The sequence below is a fragment of the Populus trichocarpa genome, chromosome 14 (assembly GCF_000002775.5).
Source record: "Populus trichocarpa isolate Nisqually-1 chromosome 14, P.trichocarpa_v4.1, whole genome shotgun sequence".
In the NCBI taxonomy this organism is placed as follows: domain Eukaryota; kingdom Viridiplantae; phylum Streptophyta; class Magnoliopsida; order Malpighiales; family Salicaceae; genus Populus; species Populus trichocarpa.
The window spans coordinates 3840068-3859230 of NC_037298.2; the positions used below are offsets into that span (position 1 = coordinate 3840068).

The following is a 19163-nucleotide window of genomic DNA, read 5'->3' on the forward strand; positions in this document are numbered from 1 at the left end:
ATGACCCAAGTTATGAGATGAAGATAACAACCTCATAAAAAGAAAATAAAAATAAATCATGAAGTCTAATTCTCAATTAATTTAATATTGAACAATGAAATCGAGAAAAAAAAATAACAAAGAAAAAAAATTCGAGTTAACTAATTTAACTTATTAATTAAACTTGCAGTCTAGGTCATGTAACTATGATAATCTAATAAAAAAATAAATTAAAATAAATTATAAATTTTAATCTTTAATAAATATAATGTTGAATAATGTAATTAAAATAGAAAAAAAAAAAAAAAATTGTTATATTGAGTAATGTCTTGTGAGGAGGGGTATAATGAAATCTCCTTCTCTTTAAGTTTTTGTTAATTGCTAGACAGGTGCCCCGGGCTTCTCATAGACCAAGTTAATTTCTTTTATATTTTAAAAAATAATGTTAAAGTACTGCCAACGTGTTTTATTAAAAAAAAAAAAGTCACTCAAGTTATGTACCTGAATGCTAAAGAACGAATAGAAATTGAAAAATTGAATAAAAAAAGCCTTAAGAATTATTGTATATGTGTATGTGTTGTTTCGGATAATTTGCTCTCTTGGTGTGTTGTCTATGCATCATAAATAACAAAAGAAAGCAGAATCAATAGGCTGCACTGCAATCTAATTTACTTAAAGCACTTGTTTGCAAGATTAAGCCTGGAAGTTGATATCCCATGATGACAGTGAGTGAGTTCTAAATGCCCTTTAATGGAACTACTAAATACTCTTTTATTGTTTTTGTTAATGTATTTGCCGACTTTTCTATTTGTTTTTGCGTTTTAAAAGCGCTTTTAAAAAAATTTAATTTTCTTTTACTTTAAATTAATATATTTTTTTCTTGGATTATTTTGATACGTTGATGTTAAAAATAATTTTAAAAAAATAAAAAAAATATATTATTTTAACATATTTCTAAATAAAAAATACTTTAAAAAACAACCACATCTCCTATCTCCTATCTCCTATCTCCTTGCTCAGAATGTGCTCAGCATGAAAACAATGACAGTGATGAGCTGCCCTTGCTCAATTAATTTACCAATCTTGAACAGCCTTTTTTTTTTTTTTTTGCGCTAATGCAATACATAATAAGCAACAAGTATTTAATTACGAGTTACATGAATCCAATTTTCTTTTTGACAGTTAAGAGAATTCCTTGATCATAATCGAATAAAAATATTAAAAAACAACAAACTTTTATCGTTTCAAGAAAAATAAAAATATGGGTTCCTGACTTGTTTATTAACTATCTCAATTTTAGAGTTTGATGGCAATTATGAGTTAAGATCTCACCAATCAAATGCTGACAAGTTTTTTTACAGAGAAGCACCATATTATGTCATGAGAGGGATTGCAAGGTTAGATCACAACGATGGACTTGGAAGAACTGTCGTTGCATCCATTCATCAGCCTAGCAGTGAAGTTTTTCAGCTTTTTACAATCTTTGCATTTTTAGCATCGCATTTCTCACAAGTTAATTGAATAGTTGGAGCAACCAATCATGAGACAACTAATCACTCTTTACTGTAATAGTGTTTCATCAGTATTTCTAACTTCTTCTAGTGAAATTAGGATCTTGAACAAGGCTTAGATGATGCAATCCCCACAGAAGAAATGGCTGACATCCTTGCATGTTCAAGTAAAGCTAACAGAAACATGTAAAGAGGTAAGCCAACACTTAACCAGACACAGATATGTTTACTAGACATGTTTAAGGAATGTCGAAAAGAGTATTTAATCTGTCTGGTTTTCTGGATCTTGAAGCACCGGTGAGCAGGAGAAACCATGCCGGATTTCTGACTCAATCTCTTGTCCTAACAAAAAGACCTTCCGTGAACTTGTTCCGTGATCTAGGATGGAAGATATAACTGATCGTAGGGAAGGATTGGAATTTCTAAACGAAGATCCGTTTGATTATGTGTTCCAAACTATATTCTTCTAAATATTAAATTTTTTATGTTTATAATTAATTTTTATATTTTTAAATTGTTTTGATATATTATAAAAAATAATTTTTGAAAAAAATATTTTCAAAATCAACTATTACCACACCCCCTAAAAATATATCTCAACAACAATAAATTTGTTTTGTTAGGTATATCAATTATGAAATAATTATAATAATTACTAAGAATTTATTTTTTTAATTAATTGTATTCATGTAAAACTTATTATCAACACACTTTAACAATGAAAAAAATATATTGTTATGTTTATTCTTGTTCTTATTTAATTTAATTATGTGAAAAATATTTTTTAAAATAATAACAAAAAAATATTTGTGTATGTTAAAATGTAAAAAATATAATAAGAACACGATTTCTATTTTATTGTTTTTTCCTAAATGGAAAACAATATAATTTTTATTAAAGAAGAAAAACTAGAAAAGAAGAAGAAAACTGAAAATAAAAAAGAAAAATTGTTTTTTTTTTTGTTACTGCACAGCACCTCAGTACTTTGGGGACTTGGAATTAAGAAATAATACTTGAGACTCAGAAGAGACCATCCCGCTGTGGCGATCTTTACGAGGTTTACACAAATTAGGATTTCACTATGCGACGCGCAGTACACAACGCGTCCAATACATTGCCAACCTCACTATCTCTATTCTCTATCAAAATATCCCCTCATATAATCTTAAAAAAAAAATAAAAAAAAATCAGCATGCTTACAAAATTTTGACCTAATTTAATTTTCTCTGCTTTAAAATTTTAATTATTCCAATTTCCATGGCGTCCTCCTCGTTTGTAGAAATTGAGCGGTTCCATTTGATACCAGTACTGTCAGCAACTTGCCCCTGCCACCGTCCTCTATTATCTAAAAATTCCCTAATTCTCAATCGAAAGAAACTCAATTTCGATCTCCTCTTAAATGGATCCAAAACCGCAGTTCCGGTTCACGCTAAGAGGGCGACGGCGAAGCGGTGGTTAATTACGTCCGTGGCCAGAGCTGAGGCTGATAGCGTCGACGAAGACAGCAGCAAAGAGGTAATAAAAATGTTCCTATAACTGACGCTCATTGATAACTGGGAATTCTGTAATTAAGTTTATTCTAGCAATTGTTAGACTTTAATAGTGTTATGTCGAGGAAGACGAGTGGGAGTGGGTGAGGTATTGTGTTTTTTGATGGAAAAAATTGCTATGTAAAGTAAAGCTGAGCCTGAAATCACTTATCATCACTATTGCCCAGTGCCAAGGCAATAATATAGTTAAGCTAAGAAACAGGAATTTTAAGTCAATAAAATTAGCATGCGGATGAAATCAAGGAATTGCTATGAATCAATGAATTTCTATGAATCAAGGAATTTCTTGTACCGACAAGAAATCACGCGCTTCCTACCTAGTTGCTAAGTCAATAAACAAAATGCAGCAAATGACCCTTTTTCATATTTCTACATCCAAAGTTAGCACGCGGATGAATCAAGGAATTGCTATTGTATGCCACATAAAGAATACCCTCCTTCCTTATGACCTGGAAGTGCTAAGAGTTGCTAGTAGTTATTACTCATAATTCTTTTCACTTCTGTATTATTCCTGATGGAGAGTATTACGTGGTGACAGACTCTGCTAATTCCTATGACTCTGAGTTTTGATGGGAAAGTATTGAAAGGGTTTTGGTTGTGTTTGTTATCACTAGTATTTCTCTAGGATGGTAACATATATGGCATTCTGTTTTATTGACCTGGTAGTTTTATGAGATTTTCTGTCTGCCCATGTGATTGTAAGTGCTTTAATATATGCAATCCGTGTTGCAAATTTATTTTTTGGATAGTAATTGTCTTGCACACCTCATACATGTCTTTCCTGCTGTAAAATCATTTTAGAATCCTTGTCAGGATCCCAATGATTTTACTACATGCTAGAGGTGCCCCTGCAAAAAGGCAAAAATAAACTTGATAAAGGGGCCTGGGTGTTAATCTCTAGTTTCTGGAATTGCTAAAATCATCTCTGTCATTAACAAAATCACTCGCAGATTCAAGTGTGCTAATTTTCAAATTGGAAAAGGACATTGATTGGGTACAAAAGAGTTTTCTATTTCCTTAAGTGTCATAATTTGCCACATCTTCCACCATCCAAAGTAAGAGTAATATGCAATTTACAAGAAACATATGTTAAAAATGGTGAGGTACAAAGAAACTAGCAAATATGGGATTTCAGGATACTTAAAAGTAAATTTATTGCCTTTTGTGTGCATGTTATTTATTTATCTTGTTCTTATATTGCTTGTTTGAGAGGTTAAATGGAACTGTTGAAATATTTATGTTATAGGAAGTCGAGAAAGATCATATTTCACCTGCAAAGGAGGATTCTGTTTCACAACTTCAACAAAAAGCGAGTCAACTGAAGAAAAGAATCATTTTTGGACTTGGGATTGGGATTTCTGCTGGAGGCATAGTATTAGCTGGAGGATGGGTTTTCACTGTAGCTTTAGCAGCCGTTGTATTTGTTGGTGCGCGTGAGTACTTTGAATTGGTTAGAAGTCGTGGAATCACTGCAGGAATGACTCCACCTCCTCGATATGTGTCACGAGTTTGCTCTGTTATTTGTGCTTTCATGCCTGTTCTTACCTTGTAAAGATCGTGATGTATCTTTATTTATATTCCGAACATGCATTTAACTTGTGATACTCATATGATTCTTGCAAGTATTAATTTTTTTTTGTTCAGTTGCTAATTAGTATTTCTAAAATTTGGTCAGGTATTTTGGTCAGATTGATATTCCAGTGACATTTGCTGCTTTTGTTGTGGCAATGGCATTGCTTCTACAGAGAGGGAATCCTCGTTTTTCTCAGCTTAGTAGTACTATATTTGGGCTATTTTATTGTGGATATCTTCCTTGTTTCTGGGTGAAGCTTCGATGTGGTTTAGCAGCCCCTGCCTTGAACACAAGTAAGAAGCTGCACTGTTATGCTTATGTAATGATAATGTTAGATTTTAGGAAGCTTATCAAATAATGAACGTGTATGCCATATTGTCAAATTGAGATGTCATATGACATGCTATGCTGATGAATTAAGGACTATCCATTTATTTTACTGATATTTGTGACACATGAAAATGAATATGGTATCTTGCATTAAATGTAAGTCTCCAGATAGAAGGATAATGACTGAAACAACATATGGAGCAATCTAAATACGGAGATGTTCACATCCAACTCGAGATTTTAGATTTTTGTGTTAGTATGGCATTAGACTTTAGTTCATGGACTCCCATGTCAGACTAGTTTATGTCTGTGGGGCCTGAACCTTTCTCTCTTTCATTTATGACTTTTAGGTTCTGTGGGCCTGCATCCAAGTGTAAATTGACAACTTCACCTGTTATAAATGGAACATGATATGGCTTAGGAAAATGCATGGACTTCTCCTTCTACGTTTGAGTTTTTTAGGAGTATCCTCAAGCACTAGCTATATTTTACGTAAAATCAACCTATTCCCATATTGTGAGCCCAGTTCTCCTATATGCATATGTGAGGCCTGATCTAGGACTTGGTGCTTTTAGCAAAGTAATTTTGTACTTTTTATTTTTGGCAGGAATAGGAACAACATGGCCTGTTCTTCTTGGAGGACAAGCTCATTGGACTGTGGGTCTTGTAGCAACCTTGATTTCTATGAGCAGCATCATTGCAGCCGATACATATGCTTTTATAGGTGGCAAGGTACTGGATTGCTGTTCAGCCAAGTTCTATTTTCTATTAGAATGTTAATGGACACCTATTGTTTAACAGTTAACACATTTGGTGTTATATGCAAGTTTCCATTTCGAAAGGCATTAAGCATAGATTGCTTCTGATTTATAGTTTCCATATTGGTGCATATGCTTCAAATAACTAAAAATCAACCTAAGCACGGAAGTGTTGTATGCATGTGTTTGTTGGATATCTTGTAACATAAACTCATGAGTCTGCCATTCTGTCATAATTTGCTGAAGTTGTGGCTTCAGTAGTTCTGAGCTTTTAGCAATTATGAATCCTTTTGTTTTCTGGAGTTAAGCAGACAGTTTTCAAGGAATTACTGAGTTTGTAAATCATTAAAAAATTAGAAAAGAAAAGAAAAATTTTGCTTTTAGACATAAATACATACTGTAGTATCAAGATGTGATGCTTCTTTCCAGAAAATAAATAAGCAAGTCAGTTTCAATGTTTCATACATCCTTACAGAATTTACTCTCCTTTCGTCTTTGAGTTTTGTAGAAAGATGTTGATATTCCATTAATAAGGTTGCGGGATACAAGAATGTGATGAGCTTTCTCAAGAACCTGAGTTTCTAGCAATGTTATTTGTTTTCAAATTCTGCCTTGTCCTATCAACAAAGCAGCATGAGATAGTTTTGCTAATCCGATACAGGCATTTGGCAGGACACTCCTAACTAGAATTAGTCCAAAGAAGACATGGGAAGGAACAATTGTAGGCTTGGGTGGCTGTATAGCCACTTCGGTGGTATTGTCAAAGTTTTTTAGCTGGCCAACATCCTTGCTAAGGTATTCACTAGCCTTTGATCAAAAGCAGGACCAGTATGTTCTCTCATGTTTATACTTTTCAGTCCATTATTCATGTGTCTCAACTCCATAGAATTGGAGGCTAATAAAAATTATCAATTATGTAGCAGAAATGTTGGATCACCTTAACCAGGATAACTATTCATGGATTTCTCACTGATTGATATTAGTGTATAAACAAGGTTCATGGATTTATTATTTGGAATCCCAATTTTTTTCTAATCTCTAACCATCACAAAATAAAATTATGAACAATGCAAATGAACCAGAGGAATGTTGGGTGGACTTTCTTAAATAAACTGTTCTTGGTACTTGGGAGTGAGACATGTATTCCCATTTTTAATTTAGTGTTGCAAGGCTTTGTTTTTGTTATGAGTTATTGCTTTGTTTATGTTTTTCTTATGTCCCTCCATATAGTTGGGGTGGGTTGCTGTTTCAGAAAAAGTGTCTTGGCAGTTCAATTCTCTTCTCTTTTACAACATTTAATGGTAGATATAGATGGCTTTTGGCAACGAACAAAACGACATGCAGCTTAATTGTAATGAGATTATCTGTCAACTGACTAGAATGTGCAGCCCATTTGCACATCTTTAAATAGATTGAAAATGTGATGAGGTTATCTATGACTGACTAGCATATGCATCTCATTCGCTCATCTTGAGAGGTCAATAAAATAAACTGTGGCTTCTTCTTTGTTCTTGGAAAATAATAGCTAAATTTTTTGTTACGTCTTTCATTATAACAGCTTGAATCAACATAAAAGATAGGTGAAATATTTTCTACTTTTTGCTGTACATATTGTTTTTATGTGAATATGCATCATTGGTAATTTTAGAATTTGTTAATGTGAAACTGACTTTCTCTTGATTGGTTTTCAGTGCAATTGCTTTTGGGTTTCTAAATTTCTTCGGATCTATTTTTGGTGATCTCACGGAGTCAATGATCAAACGTGATGCAGGAGTCAAGGACTCTGGCTCATTAATACCTGGACATGGTAATATGATTTTGCTCATGCTTTTGTTATCTGATAAGACACCAATTCATTTTCTTCACTCTTTATTGACGTGCCGAACCTACCTGGCTGCATTTTGTTGTGTTGCCCCTTTTATTTGAGTTATTTAGATGATTGGTGCAACTTTGTGAGGATTTTTTTTCTTCTTCTTTCAATAGCTATCATTCTTTCAGCTTGTGCGTGCCTGGCTGTTTCTAGAATTTCCCTTGGGCACTATTTCCCAAACCTTTTATCCTATCCTCAAGTTTTTCACCTGTCAACTCTTTCAAGTAATTTGTAATATGGTTTAAAAATTGGAATTTACCATCATATATCAGCATTGTTTTACAGGGTTTCAGTTTACCTATACATTGAACCTTCTTATGTTGGTGATTCATTTCTATAATGGTCATTATCTTCATGGCAGCGGCGCAAGCAGATCTCGCCCATTCATTTTTTAACTTATTTAAATTTACAACAAAAATTCCACCCAGTATACATTTTTTCGACCATTTCTCATTATCTAATTTTGCACCATTAATCTTATCCCTGGACATAGAGATTCTGAACAGATGCTTTTTGTTTATTGAGTTCTTCTTTCGATCTTGATTGTAACTCATATATTGCTTCCCCCCCTTTTTTCAAATGATTGTCTAACATCTGATACTGCCCGCAGGTGGGATACTGGACAGATCAGACAGTTACATTTTCACTGGTGCACTTGCGTACTCCTTCGTTAAAGCCTTCCTGCCACTTTATGGAGTTTGAGATAATTTTTTATCAACACAAGAGAAGAGAACAGAGCCAAAGCTTTTTAGGTTTTCTTAACTCCAGAAATCCAGGAGCATGAAGAAGCCCGTACATGAAAGTAGGAATTTGTGCGGGGCAGATGAAAATAATTTTTGTTCTGAAAACCTCAGAGAAGGACGATGAGGCTAAACTTGCAACTCTACCAGGTCTCTTCAACATTTCTCCCTGGAAACCCTTGCAAGAGAATGCTTTTCTTATATACTAATGTTTCAATTTTCCCTGTACTTAACTGTTTATTCATACATTGCGTACCTCTGCATTACCATGGATTTATGTTGATCTCTAGGATAGAGCTGCCTTCCATTGATTTCATGCAAGGCAGCCCTCACGAGAGTTGATGCAAGTATTTCTGAGCAATAATGAAGTTCATAGTTCATTCATTCTCCTAGGTCCAATACTATTTCCATTTCGTACATGATACATCAAGTTATACTACATTTACAAATTTATCAAAATTCCCCATTTTATTCATATGAACAGTGAACTCTACTAAATTGTCATTGATCACGGAGCCTAAGCTAGCTATCATTGTAATTTTAGTTGTCGCGTAACCTATAGAATTTCTCTCCATCAGTCCAGGTAGGAGTGTTGTGAATCATGCAGCTTTGAGGACTTTGTTTGCCATGGATGCAGTTGAGTTATAAGTAGATTTTGTATTCTGTTGTATTTTCATTATAAAGCCTGCAGAATGGTGACCTGACTGAGATCATCCAGTTTTTGGCCCCTGAACCCGGGGATCTTTCTGCTGGAAAAAATAGAATTTCATACATGTTTATCCTCCTGTTCACCACTCCTGCACTGGTTTTCCGGCAGCATGGAAATTACTGGTCATATTAAATACATCAATTAATTAATCCAGATGATAATCAATAAAAATTTAATTGGTATTACGTCGATTTCAAGTACTAATTGCGGGACGAGATTCAGTTGACCTGGTCGCTTCTGTACGCGTGAAGGTCCAATAGAATGCATTTTATTATTTGGATTTTGACATTGCACTCTCACGGGCTAATTATTTCAATGGACACCACAGATATCATCTGATGTTAAAAATTAAAATATACAAAAAATAATAAATCTCATTTGGGTTTTTCTTGTTCTTGTATTTATTTATAACACACCTGGATTAGACAATTAACATGGTAATTTCAATTAAAACTCTGTATTGTACGGTTTCCAAAATACATTCTTAATTTAAATCTAAAATAAATAAATTATTTGTAAAATAAGAATTTATCATGCTCTCCGAATGACTGAAACTGGACTGTGATGCCCTGACAATTCGAATCCAAAAAATATAACCACAAAACGATTCCAATGCTGATCATGGTAATAATAATGATAATAATAATTAATCCTGGTGGTTACGATAATGACTTTGATAAAACACAACAAGGCCATGCCGTCTATTCCAACGCTAAAAACGACATGACATCGGCCCCGTCTCCATGACACCACTTATGTCACGTTGTCACTCAGCTTCAAATTGTTGACCATCAGATTTTTGTCTATACCATCACTTTCCTCATTGAAAGAAAAATGGCTTCAACCATGTCAACCTCATCAATCCCGAAAGAAATTGAAGAGGCCCACAAGGGACAACCCTAAAAGAAATCCCACCAACCTATTCTTGTTTGCAGAGGCAAAATGAAGTCAATATCGCTGCTTCTTCAACCTTTTAGTGCCGTCGGAATTATCATAAAAGCGAGGAAAATCAAGTCATGATGACTACATCTCTTATCCCATAGCCGAAAGAGTTCTTCTACTATTATAATCCATTGTTATCCAATTATTTCTCAAGGCAACCACCACATAAAGACATGGTCCAAAGAGGTTTGAGAGTTGCAAGTGATCTTGTAATTTCATGTGGACTTGTTTGTTTAATTTCTCCCTCTTGGCCTTTTGTATGCTTCTGCTTTTAATCTTCTATCCAATAATATATAGATAACACATGGCATGTCTGGAATGTCTAACCCACAGTATGTTCGTCTGCATCCTCTTATTTCCTTTCTCTTTCTCTTTTTACTTTTAAAACTTGGCCACAAAACAAAAGACTTCCAAAACCCAGTGGTTCATTGCACTAGCTGGCTTACGCTCCTGTTAGTTTTTATGGACTCAATTTAATTATCAACTCTTTTGAGATACTGGAAGAGTTGTCACACATGCATGCTTTAATTAGTACTGAATTCGCATTATATTTATACGTACATTGACCTATCAAAATTTGATAGCGCCGTGGGCGTGGCAATTTGCATGTATTTCAGGGATTGACAATGCAAGTTTCTGAAGCACCAAGGCTGCTAATCATAAAACTAGAACAGAAAAACAATTTGCAAACACTTCGCAATAAAAAATAATCCCTGGAAGCTTACGAATAGTAATAGACTGGATTATACTTTTTTTGCGTAAAAACTTAATTTGTTCGGATGCACGATGATCTCATCATCAATATTTAAAACATATATACATTTCCCTTAATTTAATCTTATTAAGGAATTGACAGAAACAAGGAAGAAACAACTAGAATTAACCAGGCTTGACCAAGTCTGATTTTTTCAGGAGAAAGAATGACAAATAATCAAGGAGGGAGGAATAAAAAAGAAAGAAAACATGAAAGAGACATGAGAAATGAATGTTGGGTTGACCACGATGAGATAGCCATAAAACAAAAGGACGGGGATAAGACAAGAAGATGGGGATAGAAAGAAAAATCAAAACCCTTGGTTTGGACACTAGCCAGCAAATCCATGCAAAAGTCCCTGTGGAGCTAAATCTCCACCAAATATATGAGACAGAGAGTCTTGAGCATGAAGAGAGGTGGGAGACCAATAAGATCATTTGGGTTTTTCTTATTGGAGGGCCTACCGAAGTGGCTTTTGACAAGTATGAGTGCTTATTTACCCAAAAAAAAGGCAAGCATGAGTGCTTACTTTTGGGTTTTTGGAGAGAAAAAAGTCGTGACAACAAAATATGTGGGATTCAAAGAATGCGTTGTTTCTAAGCTGCATAAAGAAATTGAAGAAGGAAAAGGATAGGAAGAGTGAAAATAAAAACAATGAAGGAAACTTAAAGAAGAGTTTGGGAAGATATGGATGGCAAGCATCTATAAAAGTATGCATAGAAAGAGATCAAATTAGACAAGGAAAAGATTGCATGAATTTTTGTTGCACCCGCACACCATATCTGATCTTGCTTTTCTTTTCATTACCTCTCCCATACAAATGTTTTTGGCGTTGGCCTTGCATTGTATTTTGATTTTCTTTCTACAATTAACGCACTATGATTTTCGAATTCAATGAGAGGATGTGACAAGAGAATTTCTCAGTAAATATACTGGCCGGTATATATGAGTGTGAATGACTATGTGAAATATCGTGGCCTTGAAAAAAAAAAACTATCCTGTATAAATATTAAATAAAGCCCCAAAAGGATATGATACAGGCAGCATAAATCCGAGTAATATTGTTGTATAAAAAAAGTAATAGAATTAGAAATTATAAACACTGCACTTCCATTCTTGAGAAAATGCGTCGAATGTAGAAAATATTCGTTCTTTAATTTTAGAGTCTTAACACGCAATAGCTAGCATGAGTAAATATCTAGAGAAGCACCTATATATCAAATCGCACCAATATATATATATATAAAATCTAGCTACAAGGGATGATTATGAATTTTTTAAAGGGTAAATATCTAATTAATTATGACTTGTCTTTCAACAAAAAAAATCAACTTCTTTCGGTTCTTGATTGAAAGCAATACTTCTGACAATATACTCTTAAAAAGACTTGGATTCGAACCCATCGATTTAAAAGGGTTTTAGAAAAGCAGTGGGCAATGTTAATTGGGTAGAAAGAGGAAAATATATAGGAAACTTATTTTTTGAAAGAAAAAAATGAAGAAATGATTGGCTATAAGTCTCTAAAATCTAAGTATAGTGGGGATCCCATTGGCTATCCAGTAGAATAATTTGTTTTTAGATGAACCAGAAATGGATGACCAATTAGGGTTTAGTCAATGACCGACCAAACAGTTTTTGGAGATAACAAAGCTGCCTATATATATATATTTGGAGATAACAAAGCTGCCTATATATATATATATATATATATATATATAGCATATTTTTATTCGGCTAATTCTACAGTACCGTGACTTTACAGTCCCACTTGTTATTCATAATACATATTGCGATGCTAAATATTTATAATAAAGTAGAATATTAAATATTTATGATAAAATGAATACATCATATAAATATCTATAATAAAGTAGAATGTTAAATAAAAAAACTAAAAAAATCACTTTACACAGTAAAATATGTGTATTTATAGTCAAATAATAAACCATGACATTTTTATCATAAAAAATAGTACAAAGAAGGAGAGGTTTGAACCTGAGACCTTTTCAAAGAGGTGGATGCGTGTTCAATTATTATTGTTGTATTTTCAGTCCCAATTGAATACTTAAAATTAAATACTTTTTTTTTAAATTATGAAAAAAATATTATTATTATTATTATTGCATGCATATTTGGGAAATGGAAGCGAATTAATGGTTACTTGCATGGGGTCACTGGTTCTCTTGTTTTAAAAGATAAAATCGAATGATTCTCAGCCAACAATATTAAAAGGGAGGGACATTGTAAGAGGCACCTTTTGCCCTTCAAGTTTATATATTAGCTGATAAAATCCCTAACTCCTAGGAGGCTTCTTGAAGACAAAAGTGCTTCCCTCAATTTCTTAATGGAAAGTTGTGTATCATTATACTTTTCCAAGGAAGGGCGTTTTTCTTTTCCATCCTTTTTTTATTTACAGCTTCAGAAAAGCCTTGTGCTTTTTTAGGCTTCCACATCTGAAAGATGCTTGCATGGTGCTCTCTCTCTCTCTCTGTTCCCCTCCGAATCTGCTTTTCAGCTCTTGAAGTGACCCGAGGCAACCTTGCTTCGGAGGTCCATGCAAGGGGGCTTTGAATTTGGTTTTGTGAGAGAATGATAGGATAGGGAAAAAAGCCTCTTTTTTTAACACATTTGCTCTCATGTTCTTTGGTTTGAAGCGATCTCTCTTTTACTGTTCATTTTTTAACTGTAACCCTCCCACAAAAGCACGATGTTATTTTAGTTGAATTTTCACCTTGTTCTTTCTTTTTAGCACAGCCACTTTTGATTCTTTTACATGAATATTTAGCCGGTGTATGAACATATCTCTGGTTGGAGCGAGAGGCAGTTCCCTGTCAGAAAAATGAACAAGGAGATCAAAGCTAGCTGAAAAGCCAGTTTTCGACTACTATATATTGAGGTCGTTGTAACCTCCATTTGATAAATATATGTCTTCTTCTTCTTCTTTATCCAACTCTTGATTCCTCAAGTTAATTACTATATTAATTCTTATTTTAATTTATTATTTGTTTTTTGCTTCTACTTGAACTTCATCATTGTTTATTGGACATAGATCGATGGTCAAGTTATGCTTGTATACGAATCAAATGCTACATTTAGTAAAAATTCCTTAAGCTGATAATGACTGATCTACAATCTACTTTGCTGTTTTTGAAAAGCCTGCTTGCATGTATCACGATAATTATTCCCTATGTTGCTGGACGGCCATGAACAATTGCTCAATGTTTTTCTGAAACTTATCCGGTTATCCTCCTGGATAATAATTATGACACCACACACACATACTCGTGTCGGTAAAGAAAAATTATTAATATAAATAATTAAGTTGTGAGGTGAAGGGTATATACATCAAACAATTATCTCCTTTCAAAAACTTAAATATTTAAATAACATTTAAAAACGCAGTTCAAATACCGTTCGACAAATAAATAAAAACATTTTTTTGATACAGCAAAAAATCTTTGAAAAAAACTATGATCATAATATTAAATGTTAATTTAGATTAATAAATCTATGATATTAAAAAACAATCTCGACTCAAAATAAATTAATCTAAACAGAATGAGAAGAATGATTGCTGTTCTTTTCTTCTAGATGCTTGTTTGGAATTTGGATAAGCCGGTACAAATAAATTGAAATGGGGACCGAGCAGATTTGATGAAGAAGAAGAGCCAAAAGAAAAATCATCACATGCACCAAATTGCCACTCCTTTAAATTCTTAAATTGGAATCTCTGAAAAGAGAACACTGCAAGAAAACACGACCTAGTTTAGCTTAAACAAGAGTAAAGACATGAAGGAACAAGGAAGAAACAAAAGGAACCCCACCAGCTTGAATTTAGTCGGAAATAGTATGCCACAGAAACATAGAGAAAACCAACTCATTCTTGTTCATATGGGGGGGTATGAAGAGGACAAGAGAAAGAAAATCAAGTTGTCAGGGCCCATATTATCCTTTCCTGAAGGACTTGCCTTCCAATTCTGAAGGGCAAAATTAAATAAACATCATTATAGACTTAAACATACCTGGATTATATATGTCTATTATTATCACTTAAAATTAATTGAGTAATTTTCAATTTGGACCACCCTCCAGCTCTCATAATCCTTGATTAGCCAATGAAATATATAAAATTAATCGTGTCTAATTGCAAATCAGCTATTCTATTAATTCTTCGTTTTCAATGGCTAGATTCACCGCATAAAACATCTTCTCGAAACAAACTAGGTGGTCATAGCAACCACCAATCAAAATATGAATAGAATTAAGAGAAATTAATATTAGATACTGTGAATTTCATACTTCCCTTCTCATATATCGATCGTCAATGAATGGGCAAACTTTAATTTTACCTCTATAGATTAATATTTCAATAATATTCTACTTCTGATTACCAAAAAAAAACACAATATATGTTCTACTTATATATTTATAGTTTAATGTTTTTCGATTTTACCCTTCTATTTTTCAAAAAGTTTTAATGTTACCTCTGATCGTTAAATAACCTACTTTCTAAATTAGGTTTTTGAGTCATTTTAGCTTTCTAATTGTTTGTAAATATTATATCATATATATATTTGGACTTTAAAGAAAAAAATGTTAGAAAAGTGAGTAAAATAACAATATAAAAAATTGGTTTTATTTTTAGCTATTTAGCAGTGAAGGGTAAATTTGATTTAAAAAAAACTACAAAGGAGTAAACTTGAAGATTTTCAAATTATAAAAGATAAAGTTGAAACATTGGTAAATTTATAAGGGAAAAAATATAGTTTACCCTCATCAAAATATATTTTCATACTAGAGAAGAGAGTGCAATATGAGAATATATAGTTAATAATTGCTCTTCGAATAAGTTCGATATTATTTATATATTCTAGGAAAATCTTAGAGGAATCGTTGTATCATACAATGAAATCTTTGGCTTTGCATGGACCCAAGTATTAAACACTCATAATTTAGACTTTTAATTAATTTTAATTAGTTGAGAAGTTAGGAAAACTTCATGGTGATTAAGAAATAATTAATAGGTTATTTTTTAAAGTACATCATGAAAAAAACAAAAACAAATAAATAAGATATATAACTCATTAAAAATGATAGTAATATTTTTTATTTAGAATTTCTCAATTCTATTTGTATTTTTTTTTAATGTAAATCTAAAAAATAACTAGTAGTTAATCACTAATTATTCATAGAGCACCATGAAACTTCCAGATAATTAGTTATAATTCAAAATTTATATTTAGAAAATAATCATATAAATCACTTTTTTGAAAAATCCCTCCTATAAGTTATCTTATAAAGCAGCACATGCGGTCAGATCACTTTATCATATGACGTTTCACCATGTAGGTGTGATATATCTAATCGGACAGTAAATGTAAATGTATCCGTCTTCATTTTAATATGGTGGACAGGCAGGTGTGGGAGCCACAATCTGTTCCCATTTTTTTTGGTCCGTAGATTTTGGATTTTAGTGATCAAAGTATAGGTACTCTTGACCGTACACGTGGCCCGACGTGGGATTATGACCCTTCATTCTTCTTTTGTGGGTCCCAAATTGCTTGATGAAAGAGGGAAGGATATGTATCTATCCCACTTGTCATCTTTCAGTGTCACTGTCCCCTAGCAGTGGCGACTGGCGACGCATGAGACAATAGGTCACAGTCGTTGGATCCATGTTTGGTACACTCACTGGAATATGGTGATTTTTTTTTAAAAAAAAGAGTTATATTGCTAAAAACTTAAATGCTTGAGAATTAGATTCATGTGATCTTAATTTTATTCTTATTTTTTAGTACATTTGAATTAGTTTTTATTTTTTTAATATACTTGAATTAAATGTTTGAGAATTAGAATTCTGTAGACTTTTTAATATATTTGAATTAAATGTTTAAGAATTAAATTTTAAAAATAAATTCAATATCATAATTTTAGTTCTACCTGTAGAAAGACTGATTTTAAAATTTAAAAAACAAAGAAGAGATTTTGAGGCTACTGGGTTTTTTTTAAGATGAACAAGAAAGAGTATCTAGGCTACTGGATTAAAAAAAAAAGATAAAATTAAAATTTTTGAATAGATAATTAAAATTAAGATATTAAATATTAAATCTATTTATTTTATTTTAAACATTTAAAAATAACTATAGTAAATAAATAACCACCCAGGTTGAAGATTATTGATTTCAAGGATATTTAAGTTATTCTATAATTTTACATGTAAGATAGAGAGAACCACGAAAAACATTTAAAAAAAAGACTTGATTTTAAATATATGAAACTACAAGAAAGTAAAAAAATGAAAGTGAGAGCATATGGATTAATTATATAAATAAAAATTAAAAGGTTTTTCTTTTCTTAAGTTTTCCATGTCAGCACAACTTGTTGGAGACCACCCCGTTGACCATTCCAACAGTTTCAGGTACTTTTTGGAGGGAAAAAAAAAAAAAAAAACCTTCGAAGTTCTTTGAAATGGAAGAATTGTCAGCTAGCAAAAACACTTATGTTGGAGATGGAGAGTCCTGGAGACAGCCAGCTTGGAAGCTGTAAAACTGCTGGCTAGTATATGGCTACACGCAATCGATCACTTGATGATTAAAAAGGAAAAAAGCCCTTTTGTTTATAGGGCGGTGACGCTGGCTAAACGCAAGCCCTATTTTGCTAGTGGCACCCTGCATGGAAGGTAACTTGGCAGCCATTGCTACGCAAGGAATAAATTTATCTAAAGCCATTCATTTGGCTCAGTTTACTCTTGAAGGCAAGTATACTAATATTTTTGGGATTTAACTATACATTTGATTAAAAAAAAGAATTGACATTTGATATTTTATTGCTCTGAAAATTATAGTATTATTTATGTTTTTTTTTTTAAGGAATTGCCTTCTGTCCAGAGCAATTGTGTAGTTATCATGCCACACATAACAGCTAATAACATGGATAAATAGCAGACACAATCATTTTAATAATTAATAAAGACAACTTGCAGGATCTACTCTTTATGTTTTTTATAGAATTTTTTATTTAAAAATATATTAAAATAATTTTTTTTATTTTTTTAATACTAACACAATAAAATTATAAAAAAACACTAAGCGGGTTGTTGGAAAATACAATGAATATTGTTTTACAAAATATTTTTTATTTAAAAATATATCAAAATAATATTTTTTTATTTTTCAAGATTTATTTTTAATATAAATACATCAAAACAATTTAAAAATATTAATTAAAAATTATAAAAACACGGTTATACCACGGTTGTCTGCTGCATGTCTGCAATCATGTCAATTTTTTCAAGCTACCCCCTACCTTTATTGAAAACGGGGTGCCCTCTAGCTATGGTGAAATGGTAGCAAAGCTTTCCCAATTGGACCACCGCTTTTCTCCAACATTGGACCACAATTAAGAACACTACTTAATTATCCCTAGTGAGCACAATAATATTAACAATCATAGGCTGTTAATTTGCAGGGTTATCAACATGGAGTCCACAGAGCCGACGATTTTCGCTTTTCCTAGCAATTTTTTTCGGACGTAATATTAATAATGGGTCCGAACCATACCCCTCGCTCCTTTTCAAATGCAACATGGAATTTATCATAAAATAATGTGATTGGAGCTCAACTAAAGTGTATTAATAACTCATGTTAATGAAGACGATGAAAAAGAAACGGACTTAGAATAATCACGCAACGGTCCAATGGTACAAGACCCATGTGACTTGATGAGGGGTGGGAATAAAAAACCAATAGCAAATTCAGTGTAAAATAATACAAGTGCTAGGATGAATACATAAATATCATGATAAAAAAATAGCCCTCAGTACTAAATTAAGCATCGATTGCACCCCCGTAACAGACATCTGGTGAATAATATAATAATACTCTTCGATAAAGTTGTATCAAGCATCAATTTGTTGCAATCCTTGTGGCCTTCAATGGCGCAAATCCATGAACCTCGTACACTGTAATCTTATCATATTTGGAGACCATACAACTACATATAAACTTAGGTTTGTGAGAAGGGTGGGATTATTACCAAGACGGAAAGAGATGTCCGGCACAGTCAAATTTTAATCCGAAGTGGGGATTGAAGCATACAAAAGGGGTAACATTCAGATTCTGATAGCATTAACCAAAGATTCTAAGTACTATGTGGGCATGCTACGTGATTGAAGCAGATGAGATGTGGAGATTAAGAATCATTGTCTTGATGCTTTTCTTGAACCATGGCATGAAAGGATATGATTACTGTGAACATGAGAGACAATCAAGGAAAAAATTACTCCAGCAGATCTGGCAAAGAATGATTTGAAAAGGGTTGATTATGTCTTCCACATTTGGGATTTGCCTTCTTGTCAAGTGCAACAAACAATTACCAACTTAAAACAAGAAAAGCACCATAACCAGCTACAAGCAATAACTGAAGTGACAGAAAATAAGAACTGTACA

At 32.7% G+C, this 19163-nt stretch overlaps 1 protein-coding gene across 1 annotated transcript; it reads left to right on the forward strand.

Moving 5' to 3' along the window:
- The first annotated feature begins 2580 nt into the window (after positions 1-2580).
- On the forward strand, positions 2581-8695 carry LOC18105184 (phosphatidate cytidylyltransferase 4, chloroplastic). The gene is made up of 7 exons (XM_006375223.3): positions 2581-3005; positions 4287-4588; positions 4716-4906; positions 5551-5675; positions 6363-6496; positions 7393-7508; positions 8182-8695. Exons 1-7 carry the CDS (start codon positions 2748-2750, stop codon positions 8271-8273), a joined length of 1218 nt encoding a protein of 405 aa, XP_006375285.1. The 5' UTR covers positions 2581-2747; the 3' UTR covers positions 8274-8695.
- The last annotated feature ends 10468 nt before the right edge of the window (positions 8696-19163 follow it).